At 45.1% G+C, this 18,106-nt stretch overlaps 2 protein-coding genes across 3 annotated transcripts in view; one reads left to right on the top strand and one right to left on the bottom strand.

Moving 5' to 3' along the window:
- Positions 1-3,737, bottom strand: part of MPHOSPH9 (M-phase phosphoprotein 9) — a 62,181-nt gene extending 58,444 nt beyond the window's left edge. The window contains exons 1-2 of the mRNA XM_080941448.1: positions 3,599-3,737; positions 1,106-1,369 (exon numbers count right to left, since the gene is read on the bottom strand). Coding sequence (XP_080797574.1) covers positions 1,106-1,212 — 107 coding nt within the window. The 5' untranslated portion in view covers positions 1,213-1,369; positions 3,599-3,737. The remainder of the gene's footprint in view (positions 1-1,105; positions 1,370-3,598) is intronic.
- Positions 3,738-3,921: 184 nt separating this feature from the next.
- Positions 3,922-17,880, top strand: MTRFR (mitochondrial translation release factor in rescue). Of its 2 annotated transcripts, none has more exons than XM_080940560.1 (3): positions 3,922-4,036; positions 14,914-15,222; positions 16,925-17,880. In XM_080940560.1, exons 1-3 carry the CDS (start codon positions 3,935-3,937, stop codon positions 17,186-17,188), a joined length of 675 nt encoding a protein of 224 aa, XP_080796686.1. In that variant the 5' UTR covers positions 3,922-3,934; the 3' UTR covers positions 17,189-17,880. The 2 variants fall into 2 exon arrangements, with proteins under 2 accessions (XP_080796686.1, XP_080796687.1); XM_080940561.1 differs by lacking the exon at positions 3,922-4,036 and adding an exon at positions 14,690-14,804.
- The last annotated feature ends 226 nt before the right edge of the window (positions 17,881-18,106 follow it).

Here is an 18,106-nt window from a genome sequence, read left to right as displayed (position 1 = left end):
CTGCCACATGCATGCTGGGAATTGAACCCAGGTTCTCTGGAAGAATAGACAGTGCTCTTTTTTAAAAGATTTATTTATTTATTTTATGTTTGTAAATACACTGTCACTGTCTTCAGACACACCAGAAAAGGGCATCAAATTCTATTACAGATGGTTGTGAGCCACCATGTGGTTCCTGGGAATTGAACTCAAGACCTCTGAAAGAGTAGCCAGTGCTCTTAACTGCAGAGTCATTTCTCCAGCCCCACTAACACACATTTTCAATTGCTACTTCCCAGATTGGTACAAAGCTTCTGCAGTAAATTATATTATGAATTTAAAATGTAGCAATAAGCTAGGTATGGTAGCTCACATTTGTAATCCCAATACTAGGAAGGAGATCTGTCTTGAGGCTGTCTCTTTAAAAAAAAAAGGAAAAATAATGAGGAAATTATCAGGAGGTAGAGAATCAAAAGTTCAAGGTTGGGGCTAGAGAGATGGCTCTGCCATTAAGGGCATTGACTGCTCTTCCAGAGGTCCAGAGTTCAATTCCCAGCAACCACATGGTGGCTCACAACCATCTGTAATGGGATCTGATGCCCTTTTCTGGTGTGTCTGAAGATGGCTATAGTGTACTCATACATAAAATAAATAAATCTTAAAAAAAAAAGTTCAAGGTTATATTATGAGTCGGGCTAGCCTGGCCTACAAGAGACTCTAACCTCAAAAATAAAATAAGTATATGTTTGTATTAGGTTATCAAATTTTAAAGATATCCTTATAAGTTGCCAAATTTAAAAAGCATAATATATAGTACAATGAGCAAAATAAATTTGGGGCTTTTGCTTTTGTGAAATCACTGTCTTACAGTGTATCCCTGGTGGGCCTGGAACTTGCTACATAGCTAATAAGTTCTTTCCACAATGTTCTCCTTGGGCAGAGAGACAGATGGATACTGTTCTCCACTGACTGACTGGACTTGAAGAGTTTATCAGAGGTTGGCTGTTCTGTTCTTTAAGGGGAACCAGCAACTATGACACTGGTCAACTAGCAACTAGGGTAGGCTCTGCAAACAAAGTTATTTTGATTTGTCGACACATGAAAATAATATCAAACCAACTCTTACCTATTAGCATGTAAGCTCAACTCAAGAGAATGGGGAGGACTTTTGATATCAGATTCTACAGAAGGTGACTTGTTTTGTAAAGTTTCCACCAAATCAAAATCTTCCATATCGTACAAAAATTGTTAAACTCTGTCATTTAGAAAAACTGTTGCTTCTCCTTGGGGAGGAGACTGCTTCCGAGTCCTCTTCAGCCACTTCATCTTCTACCAGCATCCTCAGCGGCTGACATGCAGAACTGTGAAATTGGCTATCGTTTCAACGGGTCTGAAAATAAATGGGGGAGAACTACTGTAAAGGGCCACTAAATGTATCCACTATCTTCTCACAACTTTGGAACCCTCTTAAAGCCATCTTAATAAGAAAGCAATATTAGGGAGGGTTCATCAGCTAAGAGCACTTGCCAAGCAAGCCTGACCAGCTCAAGCTCCAGAATGCATGGTGGAAGCTGAGAACTGACTCCTCTGTTCTCCACGTGGCACATATGAACACACACACACATGTAAAAGAATAGCAATATTATATACAATAACCAAAATCTATAAGCCCCAATGCCCCTCTGCAGATGAAGGGACAAAGCAAAAAGGTATATCCATGTGATGGAATATTACTGAAGGGACATAGCAACTGGATTTTGCTACAAGGAGAAGACAGAAAACACCAGGCTAAGTTTAAAAAGCAATCATAAAATAAAGAACTACCCTATGATGCCACTTGTATGAAGCACCGAACACTGACTATGTTGAAGCACTGAGGAGCAGGGGAGAAAGGAAGCCTTTTTTGTTTTCTCAACTCCTCTAAATAACACACTTTAAAAAGGATGGGTTTTTATACAGGAAACATGCTTTCTGTAAGGTGATCTGTAGGAGTCTATGATCTCCTACAGACAATCTTTCAGAATTTTGTGTTTAATAACCAAGATTCTAAATGCACTCTATTATGTAATAAATGGGAGTACTTCCAGGTCCGCTTCATTTCTTTGATAAGTCCTACATTGCTTGTTGCTTAAGAAGCCACTAGCAGGGCTGAGTTGGCATGCACCTTTATCCCAGCAGTCAGGACCCAGAAGAGGTAGGCAGATGTCTGAGTTCAAGGCCAGCCTGGTCTACAGAGTGAGTTCCAGGACAGTCAGGGCTACACAGAGAAACCCTATCCTGGAGGCTAGGGGAACAGCTATTTAACTGATAAAAATTGTGGGATATACACTTCTCAATACAGAGCCTTTTGTACTCTCTGCCTGTGTATGAACTTCTTGAAAGATAGACAAGACCTAACAAGTTAACTAAAATCTCACTAGAAACAGAGATAAATGTGCTGCCCTAAGCCCAACCATATGTCTCCTTCTGGAATCCGTTGATTAAAAAAAAAAAAAAAAAAAAAAAAAAGATGAGGGAAAAGAAAAAGGAGGAGTGGTTGGAGAAAAACAAAAAATAAAAATCCCTTGCTGTTAACAAAATGGGAAGTTTAGAGCCTGCATCTGAAGAACTCTCTCAATGTTCCTGTTCCACTCAACTCTCACTTTCCGGGGCTTAAAGGACACAATCAGTTCATTAAAGTTAAAGAAGCATTCTCTTCAGGACAGGAACAGAGGCCAAGGGTAACCAGACCTAAGTAAATGGGCTTTGCTTCCCCCACCTCACCACCCCAGTGTCAAGCCTAACACCAGTGACAAACGGGGTATTGAAAAAGCCAGGGGCTGGCTCTTCCAACTGGCAACGAAAATACCTGGATTCAAATGACCACAAGTCCTCCAGAGAGGTGGATCTACAGTCCCATCTCTTCTCCCAGACCCCACCTCCGCTGAGGTAATCCGGATGCAAGAGATTCAGATAAACACCGCTAGTAACTCGAGAAGAAAAAAAAGCGGGGGGGGGGGGGGGGGGGGTCCGAGATAAACTTGACTGAGAAGGGATATAGGAACAGGCATTCTTATATAAATATAATTTCCGGGAAACAAAATAAAAGATGTTTCTGTCCCTCACCCTACAACCCATTGGAAGCAGAGTGATGGAGTTGCGTTAACAATTTTAAAGTTCACGATGCTTCCTCTTTGCGGAGAGGCTGAAAAGAACCGGCATTAGATGTTTGCAGGTGTTGAAGCCAGATGCTAGTCGCTAGAGCATTGGTTCAAGGCCGGAGGAGAGAGGATATAGGGATGATGGAGAACCACTCACTCACTACCACTGGGATTTCCAAAAGGAATCAAGAGTACCACTGCCGGGGGGGGGGGGGGGGGGGAGCAGGACACTCACGCCCCTTGCAAAGGCAGCAATCCGATTGGGCCTCGTTGATGTCACTCAAGGGCACGAGTCTAGAAAAAGGCGCATGCACCCGCAGAGCTGCACTCGCCCGCGGGCTCCGGCTAGCACTGCGGTAGCTGTCAACCATCACCCTAGCCGGTCAACGCACCCAGGGGGTCCTCTCAGATAGAGTCGTCTAGGACTCTGCCCTCAGCCCTCGCGGCACGCAGCTCCCCCACAAGCCGCGACCGCTTACCTTGGCCTCCTCGCCTCTGCCTAAGTCGGTACCGGGAGATTGGCCTCACGCGACCGTTAAATTCCAAGGAGCGTGAGCGCGCTCGGCGTCTCCACCGCGATTGGCTGCTCGGAAGAGGGCTGAGCCGGCGAGCTCAGCGCGCGCGCACCTTCCCTCGTTCCCTGACCCGCAGCTCGCGCCAAAGAGGGCAAGGCGACGCCGGAGGCGTGAGGGGGTGGGGCTTGAGGCCAAGTCCTCTGCTGATTGGTTCTCTGGAAACTGCGGGAAAGACGCCTCGGTTTCTCGCGTGCGCAGTTAGTGAGAATGAGCCACGGCTGGGGAAGCCTTGGGAGGAGTATGACGCATGCGCAGACCTGGAGCACTCAGATTCTCCCCCTCGGTCCACCGTGGTTTATATTGTCGCTGAATGCTTCCGGCCGGAGGCCGGTACAGAAACAGGTAAGCGTCTGCAAAGCCAGGCTCCGACTAGGTATGGTTACTACTGTCAGAGGCTCTGGAGTGAGACATTGAATCTGGAGCTCCAGACCTACTTCCGACTTCCGTCATTTAAGTGAGATCTTTTCCTGCCTGACCCCTGAGCAAAGTTGTCTGGACTCATTTTACTCGAAATTTAAGGAGATCGGCTGTGTGTCTCTCCAAGCACTTGGCGCGAGGAGAGGAGGAGCATTCGCTGCTCTGGACAAGAAGGTTCCACAGAGGCCCAAGGAGATTCATCTACTTATTTAGTGTCACTTGTCTCGCAGCAAGTGCAGCACTAGGGTAGGGGTAGTACATAGTATCCTGGCCTAAACAAGTGCTTGGGTACTGTCATGTAAGTGCGCCGATGCAGGAGAGCTTTTTGCCCTTGAAGTGGCAAACCACAAAAGAAACATCTCATCTCGTCCTCTCCTTAAAAGAGCCACCACTTCGGGTAGTAATATTACTACTTTAGACGATCTCACTATATAGCCTTGGCTGCCCTGGAACTCCTTATGTAGACCAGGATGCCTTGAACTCACTGAGATCCTCTCCCTTCTGTCCCCCAAGTGCTGGGATTCAAGCCTGACTAGGCAGATAGTTTTCAACAGTGAAGTTTAAGTAGCGATCCCAAACTCAGAGGTGTACACCAGATCTAAAGCCCCCACTGATTCACTCACGCATCAATATGATGGCCATATACCAACACAAAATCAATTTTTTTAAACGCACAGACCTCATATTTCAAAATATCTTACCATCTGTTTCAGTTGGTCCTTAAATCTCTTAACTCTGATAGACCTAATCTATTAGTTTAATAACTAATCTACCATTAAATCTATTAGACTCTAGAAGATAGAGACACTAGAATCTTGCATTCAAATAAGTGAGGACTGTGAATTCCTCAGACAACTCCAGTCAGAGAAAGGTGTGTCTTCCTACAGGTGAATATTAAATCCAAAGGCAAACCATACAGAAGGCATGACCACAAAACCTGAAGTGCTTTGTAAATTGTGGAGGGTTTTGGTTTTTTCTTTCTATAGTATGATTTTTTGAGTAGCAGCACTTGTATTGAGGGTTGGGTTGGTTTTTGAGAGAGGGCCTCCCTTATATCTCAGGCTGACCTGAAACTCAGTATGTAACCAAGGCTAGCTTTGGCCTTTTCATCTTCCTCTACCTCACAAATTCTGGGATGGCTCACCGGGGTGCGCCACCATAGACAGCTTCAGTATATTCTTTTTAGGTCACGTTTAGAGAATTCCTTTTTAATCTGTTCATGGGTTGAGTCAGATGTTCAGGAACTAGCATTGTTCTTAAACTGGTTTGCTAACTGACAGGGGTAAGTGTTTCTTACCGTAGAGCTTTTTGATAAGGTCTCATTCATTTGCTCATTCTTTTGCCGGTTTGCCTTCAATCCTGCTACTCCAGTCCTGGGCTTAGCTCTCCCTCCTGTTTCCTGGTGTGATTTGTTTCATGGTGTTACTTTGTGTCATTGATTTTTTTTTTTTTTTTAATTGCAAAGTTTGTCTGGGAAGAGGCATCTCTCACTTCAGGAAATAACAAGCAATAAAACTAAATCTGTAGCTTACCTAGTATGCATGGATAATGACCAGGTTTTTCTTTGGGTTTTGTTTCCTTTTGTGATGGTGAAGACCCATAGCTAAGCAGTTACTCTACTGTGAGGCTACATCTCTAACCCTGCATTTGAACTTTCTGCTTGATATGAGTTTTCTGATCCAGTTCATACTTCCTAAAGTCAGTTATGTTTAACCAGAGCTTGGTTTGATCAGGACACCTCAATCTGTCCATGTGAACCTACTGAGAAGACCAGCTTGTAATTTCGACATCATAATGACCTCCTTGGCACCTGATTTCACAGACCAGAATTATGATCTGAGCAAACAGCACCACTCTGGCATTTTCGTGGTTTCCAGGTACTTCTTAAATTGGACCAAACCAAGCAGAATAACCTGCAGGTCACTCTTCTAGATGCCTTTTTACCTTCAGCTCTTAAAAGCCCAGCAAGTAGTTGTTTTGCAGGCTGGGCTTATGCCATCAGACCACAGCTTAAGTGGTTTGTGAGTCAGAGACTCCTCAGTTGTGCAGTTTTGGGGCCGGTGTACTACCACCTAACACGCACTAAAAGCTTTATGTCCTGGTGACATACTTGGCCATGTCCTCAACCTACATGGTATGATCTTCATGTGACACATAAGGAAGTGTGGCTGTGGTTGAAAAGTAAATCACAGCTCTACGTATGAGTACTACAGAATTCACACTCATCCTTCATGGTCACAATCCTGACCTGTAATCCCATAATTTGGGATGCTGGAGCAACAGGATGGAGGGATTAAGGCTAGCCTAGGTTACACAGGAAAACTGTCTTAAAATTAAAAAAAAAAAAAAAAAAAAAAAGATTGGCCACGGTTGAAGCACTTGCTGGTCAAGTCTGAGGACCAGACTTTGGATCCCCAAATCTCACATAAAAATGCCCAGTAAGCTTGGTGACCAGCTTGTAATTCCAGCCTGGGAAAACAGAGACAGGAGTCCCCAGAGCAAGCTGCCTAGAAAGGGTAGCCATATTAGAGAGCTCTGAGTTTGAGATCCTGACTCAGTGAATAAGATGGAGAGCAGTGGAGGAAGACCTTGGTCCTTTGTGTGCGCACATGCCCACGAATGGAAAGGGAAAAGGAAATGAAAGAAAGTATTCTGTGCTGCAGTATAGCCTCTGTGCAATAAAATAAGGAGAGGAAGACTCAGAAAGTTAAGCAAAGTGAGCTAACTTTTTTTTTTTTAAAGAAATAGAGGGGAAGAACAGATTGGAGGTATTATGAAACACACTGGGGAAAAAGATAAATTTAGTTTTTAAAAAAGTCAAGCATGGCCAAGGTGTGGTAGCACATTCCTTTAGTTCCAGCCCGGGAGGCAGAAGGATCGCTGAGTTCAAGGCCAACCTGGTCTACAGAGTGAGTTCCCAGACCGCCATAGCTATACAGAAAAACTCTCTCTGGGAGGTGGGGAGGGATGGTGGTACACACCTTTAACATTAATCCCAGCAGTCAAGAAACAGAGGCAAGTGGTGATGTCTGCACATTGGAGGCCAGCCTGGCCTGGTCTACATAACACATTCCAAGCCAACCAGGGCTTCATAATGAGACCCTGACTCAAATAAAAACGTTGAGAACAGCTGGCCTATACTCCCACACAGTAAGACTATCAGAACTTCAAAAGTGTCTGAAGCTCTGTAGTGAGTCTGAAGCTGACCTAAGTTATATGATACCCTGGCTTAGAAAATAATAATAATGATCTTCCACAATAAGCAAACTTCAGAGAATACACCTTCTTATTTTCTTTATATTATTTTTGGTTTGACTTTCTGATCTAAGGAGCTATGTGTAGCACAGGCTAACCTCAAATTTGAAATTCTCCTGCCTCTATCTCCAAGCTGTTCAAATTACAGGTTTGCATTACCAGAGCCAGCTCAAGGGCTGTACTATGAAGGTTTTATGAAGACATTTGAGTACTAAACATACTAAACACCATTAATGGCACATAGGCTTTAAGAATTTTAAAGTAAAAGGTTATGTTGTGAGTTCTGCTTTCTTAATGTTCCCGTTTGCAGTCTCATAATGTGGTTGATAAATTAGAAGCTTCCTGTGAGATGCCACAAATAGGACAGGCGTAATTCTCAGTGCATTGAAATTTTCTACTATAAAAAGATGAATGGGGTGTGGGTATCATGTGAACTAGCTACCGGTCCCTTACGTATTTCATTAGTTGTCTCTCGACCTAGGTAGCAGCAAGCCCAGGAAGTTCAGACCAGACCCAGAGTGGTCTCCTTTGCCACTGTTCCCCCATCAAAGCAGGATTTTGTATCTCAGGCTGACCTCAAGCTTGCTGTAAAACTGAACTTAGGATCCCCCCCGCCTCCTCCACCTCTCCTGTATAGTTATTCTGAGCATGTACCACCATGCCTGGTTTATGTTCTGCTGGAGATAGAGCCCAGAGCCTCATGCATACTGGGCAAACACTGCTCACACCCCACACCCCCAATCTCTCTATGACTAGGCGGAGAGGCTCACATGTGCCTAATGGAATACTTCCTCTCCAGAGCAAGCACCTTTTGGCCCTCTTTCTCCCAAGGATCCAGATGCTCAATGTCCTTGTTACCGTGTCACCTTCAATGGCTCAAATCTATTCAGTCCGTCCTTTTATCTAGAGGACCTGCTTGCTTTCCCATCACACTCCTTTATCTCCTCCTGTCTCACCTCCATCATTGCCATCACAATGCCAAACCTCTCATCAGACGGTCTTGCCATCCTCAGTGTCATGATGAAGGCAATAATCCTGCTCTAAGTGTTGTCCCTGAACTAATAGTTAACATCCTTACCTGGGAGCTAGTTAGAAAAAAAGTCTGTCAGGCATGGTGGCATACGTCTTTTAATACCAGCACTCGGGAGGCAGAGGCAGGGAGAACTGAGTTCAAGGCCAGCCTAGGCTACATAGTGAGATTCCAGGCCAACTGGGACTTAAATAGTGAGGCTCTGTCTCAAAAACAATAACAGAAGACAGAGTCAGAAACACAGAGTCTCATTCCCTGCCTGCCCAAGGTGCAAGCATCAGATTTAATAAGACTGCAGGTGTGCTGTGTGCTCACTGAGGATCGGGTAGACTGTTGGGAGCACCTCTCCTCGAGTGCCCTATGGAGTTTTTTTTTTTTTTTTAATATTATGTATGTATGTATGTATGTATGTGCACTGTAGCTGTCTTCAGACGCACCAGAAGAGGGCATCAGATCTCATTACAGATGGTTGTGAGCCACCATGTGGTTGCTGGGATTTGAACTCAGGACCTCTGGAAGAGCAGTCAGTGCTCTTAACCGTTGAGTCATGAAGGTTGTAGCTAGGGAAAACTATACTCAGTGCTTTACCTTTCTAAAGAAACACCAAAGTGGTAAATGTTTAAATGAGAAGCCATTCTACAGATTGAAGCCCACCCACGGGCTTTCCTAGACTGAAATTAACCTCAGATCACCTTGCTGGATGTAGGTGCAGTGGCAGTAACCCTAGCACTCAATAGTCTAACACAGGAAGTGCAAAATTCAGGACCACCTTGTCTTTAGATAAAAATATCCTTTTTGGGTTGTTTTAATTACATGAGCGTATATATGTGTGGAAAGCGAGAGGGAGAAAGAGAACATTGCTCATAAGAATCAGTTCTTTGGGGCTGGAGAAATGGCTCAGCGGTTAAGAGCAGTGACTGTTCTTCCCAAAGGGCCAAGTGTGGTGGTGCACACAGATGCACACACATGGAAGCAAAACACTGATGCACATGAAAGAAATGAAAACTATTCTTAGAAATAAAAAACAAGGGCTGGAGAGATGGCTCAGTGGTTAAGAGCACTGACTTCTCTTCCAGAGATCCTGAGTTCAAGTCCCAACAACCACATGGTGGCCCAAAACCATCTGTAATGGGATCCAGTGTCCTCTTATGGTGTGCTTCAACAGTGACAGTGTACTCATATGTAAAATAAATAAGTAAATCATGTGGGTTTCAGGAATTGAACACAGGTTTTCAGACTTGGTGGCAAGCTCCTTTATATGCTGAACTATAGGTCTTTTTATCTCGTATAGAAGGGCAGTTTGTGTCTTTGTCCATTGGATGTAATTGTGTAGAGACTTTGTGGCTTGAAATTTTAATATATAAACCTGCATGAAAAGCTACAGGGCCTTGGAGTCATGTTTGTGCCAGGTGGTGGAGTAGGAACATGCTGGGTCGGTCGTATCCACCCAGGACAGAAGCAACCGCCTGGGAAGGGAACCGCTTGGAGAGTGTGGCTTGTGGACCAAGTGACAGAGTCTGTGTTCTCAGCTCCACACTTGAGCAGCATCCACGGAGTGAGACCGCAGGGTCTGATAAAAGGTTAAGCCATCCATTTAATACTTACTGCAACACTGAGCCACAGCACTAGTCCTGTTGTTGGCTGTGATCATCTGCATCTTACTTATTATAATGCTAGGAAGTAAAACTCAAGACCGGGCTAAGCAAGGACTCTACTAAGCAAGGAACCAGCCAGCTTTTTCTGGGGAGGTAAGGGGAAGAGTTAGACAGGGTTTTCTAGGCCTGCCCATCCAGAAACTCACTCTGTAGACCAGGTTGGCCTCGAACTCAGACCCACCTGCTACTTCCTCTTGAGTACTGGGATTAAAGGCATGTGCCACCATACCCACAGCATGGCCTCTTCTATCTCTGTTCTAGGCCTTTCTGCAGAGTTGAGGGGACCATCCCATCAGCTGTATCCTCCCAGGTTTACATTGATTTAGTAAGCTGAAGGAAGCAATTGTGTGAGCCAGAATTGGTGTCACGAGGTATAAATTGACTCCGAGATCCAAATCCTGAGGAGCACTGTGAGAAATCTGGGGCCTGTCTCTGGTACAGCCTAGGCTATCACAGCTAATGTATTTATAGATGCCTTCATGCCTCTTTGATATGCAAACTATTTGTGCTCTTTGAAGCCTATGCTTAATGCTTAGCAGATCTTTAAATTTTTCACCAAATTCATGTTCTCTTTTGGGAGGTCTAGTAAATCTATTCTCTCTACACTTGACTGAGTTGGGACAGTGAAAGACTTCACAACCCAAACTTCACCAGTTCATGAATAGCTGAAGCCATGATCAAAGGAAAAGAGGGCCAGGGAAGGCTAGGTACAGAGCCAGCCCTAAATTTAAGCCCACACTCCCAGGAAGGAATTAGAGCGGAGCTGCCAGGGACTGGTCTCCCCTTACTAGCACTCCTTTTTGTCCTTTTTGTCATTTTTCTTTTGTGGTTTTCAATGTTACAGTGAGCTATAATTTGAGCTGCTTTTATTGTCCCCAAGGACTTTAGGTTGTGATGTGGTATCACAAAACCTGAAATCCAGTCTGTATTCTCCAGGCTGTGGGGAAGCAGAGCCATGGGTGTGTTTGTCATTTTTAGCAGTCACTGGAGTAGATCCAAAGCACCAGGAGATGCTAGAAGTGTCTAGCATTGTCTGATTGGCTGCTGGAATTAACCATTGAACAAAGCAGCCAGTCACTGAACACTGGGGACCTTCTTGAACTCAGTTGGGTGGGAAAGCTTCCAGGGTGTCTGTCAGCTCTGAACCAGGACAGAAGGGCAGAGATTGAGCCAGTGGCTGTGACAGCTGCTGATGAAAGCACTCTGCCTGCTGTCCTTTGTCTGGAGTCTGGCCTGTTCCAGACTTGCTTCCTGTCTTTGTCACAGCGCTTTCTATCACTGCTGTCCGCTTGGCTAGTTCACTAACCGGCGGAAGAGAAACCCAAAGAGATCGGGGCTCATATTCAGTCCACGGACTTGAAGCTTTCTGTTACACAAAGGAATTTTGTTCTGTACATTGAAAGCAGAAATAAGAAAAGGACCGTTTTGGACATTAACTTAGCCCTGTCACTGATCATAGTGTCTGGGTTTGTCACATTTTTGTCTTTGTGTGTTTGGGTTTTTGTTTTGATTCCATTTTATTATTTTGTTGGAGAAGATGTGGATGCCATAACATATCTGGAGGTCAGAGTGTAAGTTTAGGAGCTGATTCTCTTCCATCTTGTGAGTTGCTAGAATTGAAGTCAAGTCATTACTTTTGGTGGCAAGCATCTTTATCCACTGAGCCATCATGCCTGTTTCTGATGTTGTTTAGAGGCAGAATATTATGACTCCCAGGCTTTCCTTAAACTCCAGATCCTTCTGCCTGTACTCCCAAAGTCTGGGATTACAGGCACAGGGTCAACACAGCTTGTTTATCAATTATGCTTTCATAAGGGTAATTCTAATATATACTTCACACCCATTGTGTGTGTGGATGTGTGTGTGTGGTCTACCACAGTGTTCATGTATGTGAAGATCAGAGGACAACTTTTCAGGAGTCAGTTCTTATTAAGAGAGTCCCAGGATCAAACTCAGGGCATCACACTTGGTAAATAAGCCCCTTTACTGCTGAGCTAGCTCATCAGTCAGAAATCATTTATTTGCTTGTTTGCTTGCTCTGTGTGTGTGTGTGTGTGTGTGTGTGTGTGTGTGTGTGTGTGTGTGTGTCATCAGCGGCCAGAAGAGCCCACCAGATTTCCTGGAACTGGAATTCTAAGGAGCAGCCCAGTGTGGGTACTGGGAACCGAACTCATGTCCTGAGCCATCTCTCTAGCTCCTCCCCTGTATAAACAGTTGTTGTGGTTCTTTTTTTGTTGTTGTTTTGTTTTTTTGTTTGTTTGTTTGTTTGTTTTTGGTTTTCAAGACAAGGTTTCTCTTTGTAGCCTTGGCTGTCATAGAACTCCCTCTAAAGACCAGACCAGACTGGCCCCAAACTCAGAGATCACCTGCTTCTGACTCCGGAGTGCTGGGATTACAGGTGTGCACTGCAAAGCAGGCCTTTTCATTGCTCTGGATTTTGATAATACACCCCTCCACGGGAACACTTTTACGTTATTGTCTTTAAAACCACCCACTGGTACAGGCAGGACACATTGGCTGTCACAAAAAGAAGCCATGGGTTTAGACATACTGTCAGTCACAGAACTGAAAAGGGGCAGCAGTAGCTTAAGGCTCGAGGAGCCTGTGTTACAGTTCATCATATCAATTCCCATCGACAAAGAAAAAAGACACCCAGTGCCGACTCTCCTGGCTACTCAGAAGCTTGCACTTAAAGCTTTGAGAAAGTGGGGTGCTGTGACTTATACCTTTAATCCTAATTCTACATAAGAGTCCTGGGCCAGGGCCAGCCAGCACTGCAAAATGAAAACCTGCCTCAAGTTAAAGGGGGACAGGGAATGAATGGGGAAAGAAAAGGGGAAGAGGGAGGGAAGAAAGGGAGGGAGGCAGCAAGGAAGTAAGGAGGAGGAGCAAGGGATCTTGCTAGATCTGGGATTCATACCTAGAATCCCAGAACTTAGGAGGTAGACACAGAATGAGGAGAAAGTCAAGCCCAGCCTCGGGCTCTATCAGAATTGAAAAAAAAAAAAAAAAGTAAGCCCTAGAGTCTAGAGAGATGGACTCAATTGTGAAGAGCATGTTTTCTGCTCTTACAGAAGACCTGGGGTCAGATTCCAACACACATATGGTAGCTCACAATTGTCTGTCACTCCAGTATCAAGGGATCCAACACCTCTTTTGGCCTGTGTAGGTACCAGGCACCCATATAATGCACACACATACATATAAACAAGGGCAAAACACTACATATGAAAAATTTAGAAAATTGCCAGGTGTGATGGCATATGCCTTTAATCCCATCACCCAAGAATGGAAGCAGACTGGTCTCTAGTTTGAGGCAAGTCTGTTTTACAGAGGAAGTTACAGGGCAGCCAGAGCTAAAAGACACCCTGTCTGTTGACAGATAAGCAGGCAAGCAGACATTAAAAAAGGAAACAAAATGAGAAAGCACCAGAAAATACCTCTAGCTAACATTGTGTGTTCAAGGGTTCTCCCCAGTACTCACCGGAATGGACATCACAGTTCTTGACAGTCCAAGGATGACAGTGGGTTAGGAGTAATAAACAAGCAGAAAGCAAACCCGAGTAACTGTTCTGGAGCCCCAGTCACCTTAGGGCCTGGCCCCTCCCTATGTAGCAGACCTATGTCACCAGGTTTTGGTTGCTGTGGAGGGCCTTTGGTCCAGTGTGAAAGTGGTACATCAAAGGCATGGTCCACAAGGAAACCATGTTTCTGCAGAACAGTTTACTAAGATGTAGTCCTGGGCCCCAGAAGTCATTAGCAGAGGCTATCCCCAGAATACTTTGTTTCTTATTCTGTCCTATGTAAGCTGAAAGGGGAAAAGCAGATACACCAATTTCCAGTTGGTGAATTGAACCTGTCACCTGGAGAACTATTTTACCTTTGACCCCTTGAAAAAGGCCTTTATGATTGACCAAGTCCTAGAAGTTACTATTTCCTGTCCAGTTCATTTGTGGGTTAAGTATTTCAACATTATGCTCTATGTTTTTGTTTGGCTGTGTTTGGTTTTGTTTATTCAGTCCTGGCTGGTTATGCTGTATCTTTAATCATTAGTTAAACCTTTTTGATTTTTAGACAGGGTCTTATAACCTCGGGTGGTTATTTAAAACAACTGCTTCCTGAACCTGGGAGTGTGACGTGTTAAGAATGGGTTGCATGTATCATGCAGGCCGCAACTCAACCTCTGTATGGGCCTAAACATCTCTGGCCAGCACACAAGTTCAGCTCCTTCACCTTGACAGCACTCACACACCAGTTGTGTTTAGTTCTGACAGCGCCTTAGTAGAAACTGTTTGACGTGGTGACATGAAGACCAGTTGGATGCCATTATTGGCAGTGCATCCCCTGGAACAGATGTTCCCATTCAAACCCGTGAAACCACTGGCGTTCCAACACAGCGGCTGGGAAAATGACGGATGGGGAAGTTTCCTGTGTCAGGATTTAACTCCGCTATAAAGCAAACTCCCACTGACATACAAATGCAGGCTTCACATTTAAATATTGTCCTTAACTGGGGTCCTAATTCTTCCTTGATGTGCTCTTTTATGTCTTTATCAGACCACAGCCCTGCTCCTTTCAGCCACACATTCAACACCTCTTTCCTGAGGAGCTAGCACCTTTCCGTGCGCTGAAAAGTATTTTTGGTGTTTTAAAAGAAACTGTGTAGTCTGTGGCACAATGAAGGTGTCCAGTTCTGAAGGATCCTGAAAGCTGAGCGGAGTCAGGCCTGTCAGTACTTGGATGGGAATACCAGGTGCTGTGGGCCCTGGGCATGAAGGGATGGTATAAAAACCTGCGTTTGAAAGTAGGGTGTATTCTTGAGAGCAAAGTAAAAAGACAGTCTCAATTCTTTCTCCTCCCAGGCCCTGCCACAGCAAGCCATGTCTTCCACAAGCACCTGGGCTTTGCTCCGTCTTCCTGCACCACTGATCAGGATATGCTCAGGGAATTGGGGGCTCAGGCTTCAGGAGAAGCCAGCACTGCTCTTCCCAGGAATAGCTGCCACTGCTGTACAAGTGGCAGGCAGGAAGGACTATCCTACTCTGCTTCCCCTGAATGAGAGTGAGCTCGAAGAACAGTTCGTAAAAGGACATGGTCCAGGGGGCCAGGCCACCAACAAAACCAGCAACTGCGTAGTGCTCAAACATGTGCCCTCCGGCATTGTGGTCAAGGTAGAAATGGGGGTTGGGGGTGCCAGGTAGATGAGGAGAGTCCAGGTCTTCAGCCACAGTAGGTTTCAGCCAAGGGGCATGCCCATTCTGGCACTGCAGATGTACCTAAGCTGTTCCTCCTTAGATGAACCTCCTGCCCAGCCTCAGGAGCCTGGTGCTGGAGTCTTGTGGAGCCAGGGCTTCACTGCTGTTCCTGAATTTAGCTCTCTGTGTCACCAGAAGTGAAGCTGTGGCTAAGGCAGGTCTCCTTGTAGCCTGCTGCTCTCAAAGCCACCCCTGGTCTCCAGCATGGGACTAATGAAGCCTGCTGTTATCTATCTCAGTCCTCAGCTGGTGGGCTGTCTCCATGACCCTCTGCCCTACTATAACTAATATCTTCTCTAGCCTCAGAAGGCGGAGTGCTCTGCACAGTTGCCAGTGGGGCTCTTCCTTAAAAGTGGCCTCTGGTCAAGGATGGCACCAGCTTCCAACTAAATGCACATGTAGGAAGTGGCCCTGTGGTTTTAGCCCAGACCCCACTGCCTCTAAACACAAGCCAGGCCAGTAGAGCTGCTAGCCAACCTCTGCCACCTACATGTCATGAAAGCCCCCCAAGCAGTACATGCAGCCTTTGAGGGAGCACAAGACCAAGAACACATTTTCCAGGTACAGCCAACCCAACAACCAATGAATACTCCACCACTAGAGGCAAACATGTTCCAAGCCATTCTAGACTCTGAGTCCTGTAACCATGTGCTCATTGCCTGAGGCAGACAAGGAACTTGCTCAGGCCTTCAAAAGCTGCTTCTGGCCAGCTTCTTAAGCGAAGATGTGAGTTAAAATCCTGTTGCTTTTTTCCTCCTTGAGAAATTCATTCATAACAAGATTCCCCAAAGCTAATTTTGTTGACCCTGCCACCAGCTTCATCTTCCTTTGGCACTCTTTCCCCATGCCAATGTGCCATTGGCACTCTTTCCCTTTGCCCATCAGCTTTGCTAGGCCCTGGCCACCATCGGTGTCACATACTGTGTTGTGGGAAGCTGTTGGTAAAGGTATGGATCCACTTGTGAGTAGCATGTAAGTTTTGCACCATTGCTTCTGGACAAGCTAGACTCTAGCCAGTGTTTCCATATTTACTTGGGAAAGGCTTAAATTAGTTTGAAAGTTACTGTTGGGGCTGGAGAGATGGTTCTGTGGTTAAAAGCACTGGCTGCTCTTTCAGAAGACCTAGGTTTAATTCCCATGGCTCACAACTGGCCGCAATTCCAGTCCCAAGGGATCCGACTCCTTTTGGCCTCCATGGGCCCAAAGCATGAATATGTTACAGACATACATGCAAGCTAAACACTCATACTTAATAAAGTACAGTTTTAAGCTATTGTTGCTTCTAAATATAAAACCATTTATTTTTTTAAAGACAGGGTATTGCTATGTAAACTAAGCTGCCCTCAAACTCAAAGGTCCACTGTCTCTCCTTCCACGCCTAGCCCAAAAAAAAAAAAAAACCACATTCATAATTATTCAAGTGAGAGCCCTACAATACAACTAGTGTGTGCTGCCTAGACCATGAGCCATATGCAGCTCACTGTCTTCACTGTTGCTGGCTCACAGGTGCTTCTGGCCTTTCCCTGTGAGACAGGAAAGGGTGGGTTGAGGGACTAGGAATTCCTGTCCATCTCCTGACACCCATGATTTTTACATTCCTGCCCATTAACCCTTGCAGTGCCACCAAACACGATCTGTGGATCAAAACAGAAAGATAGCTCGGAAAATCCTCCAGGAGAAAGTGGATATTTTCTACAATGGTGAAAACAGCCCTGTTCACAGAGAGAAGCTCGAGGGTGAGAGGAGAAAGCGAGAGAGGAAGAAAAGAGCAAAGGAGACTCTAGAAAAAAAGAAATTATTGAAAGAACTATGGGAAGCAAGTCAAAACATCACCAAGAAAAAGGCTGATGCTGATGGCATACCAAGAGACTTCCGGGAATAACAGTGGCAAGGCCTGGCTCTGGCACTATAACATCTAAAGAGAGCCTTCTGGAGCTGGGCATGGTGGCATATACCTGCAGTCGGAGCACTTGGGAGAGCTAAGACAGGATTGCTGCAAGGTTCAGAATCACCTCATCTATATAGCTAGTTCTGTAGCAGCCTTTCCTACATGGTGAGACTGTCTTAAAGTACATACGTAGGAGCCGCAGAATTAGCTTAGCAGTTAAGAGAGCTTGCTGCTCTTGCAGAAGACTCAGGTTCAAGTCCCTGTACTTACATGAGGTTGCCTACCACCTACCTCCTGTAACTGCAGCTCCAGAAGATCCAATGCCACCTTTGGCCTCCACAGGACAACATACAACTCACATAGAGACATAAGTAATTTTAAGAACCTTTTAAAAATAAATGCCACTCTGATGGACTTGAAGTTTTTATCTGCATGTATACCTGCAAGGCAGAAGAGGGCATCAGATCCCATTACAGATGGTTGTGAGCCATGTGGTTGCTGGGAATTGAACTCGGGACCTCTGCAAAAGCAGCCAGTGCTCTTAAGCACTGAGTCATCTCTCCAACCCAGCATTTTCTTTTATGTTCTCTGCTTTTGACTGTGAATGTGATAAGCGTCTTGAGTTTCTGCCTTGACTTCCCCAAAATGAAGAATTGTAACTTAAAATTGTAAGCTGAATAAACCTCCCTAAGTTACTTTCGTTCATGGTTCTTTTCACAGTGACAGAAATGCAAGTTTAACTTGTCGTGTGTGTCAGAAGTTCATCATTCCCTGTCATGATCAAGCCGGTTTTTGAGATGAGGTCCCAGAACCTAATTGCTTCCATCATTACTCACTGGACCTTGTTCTTTCTGGTTTCATAAATAAGGTCTCTCATAGCCCAGGCTAACCCTGAGATCTTCCAGTCTCTGC

This window comes from Micromys minutus (genome assembly GCF_963924665.1).
Source record: "Micromys minutus genome assembly, chromosome: 29".
Classification (NCBI taxonomy): domain Eukaryota; kingdom Metazoa; phylum Chordata; class Mammalia; order Rodentia; family Muridae; genus Micromys; species Micromys minutus.
The sequence above is the reverse complement of the archived record's forward strand: the minus strand, read 5'-3'. Positions and strand labels throughout refer to the sequence as shown.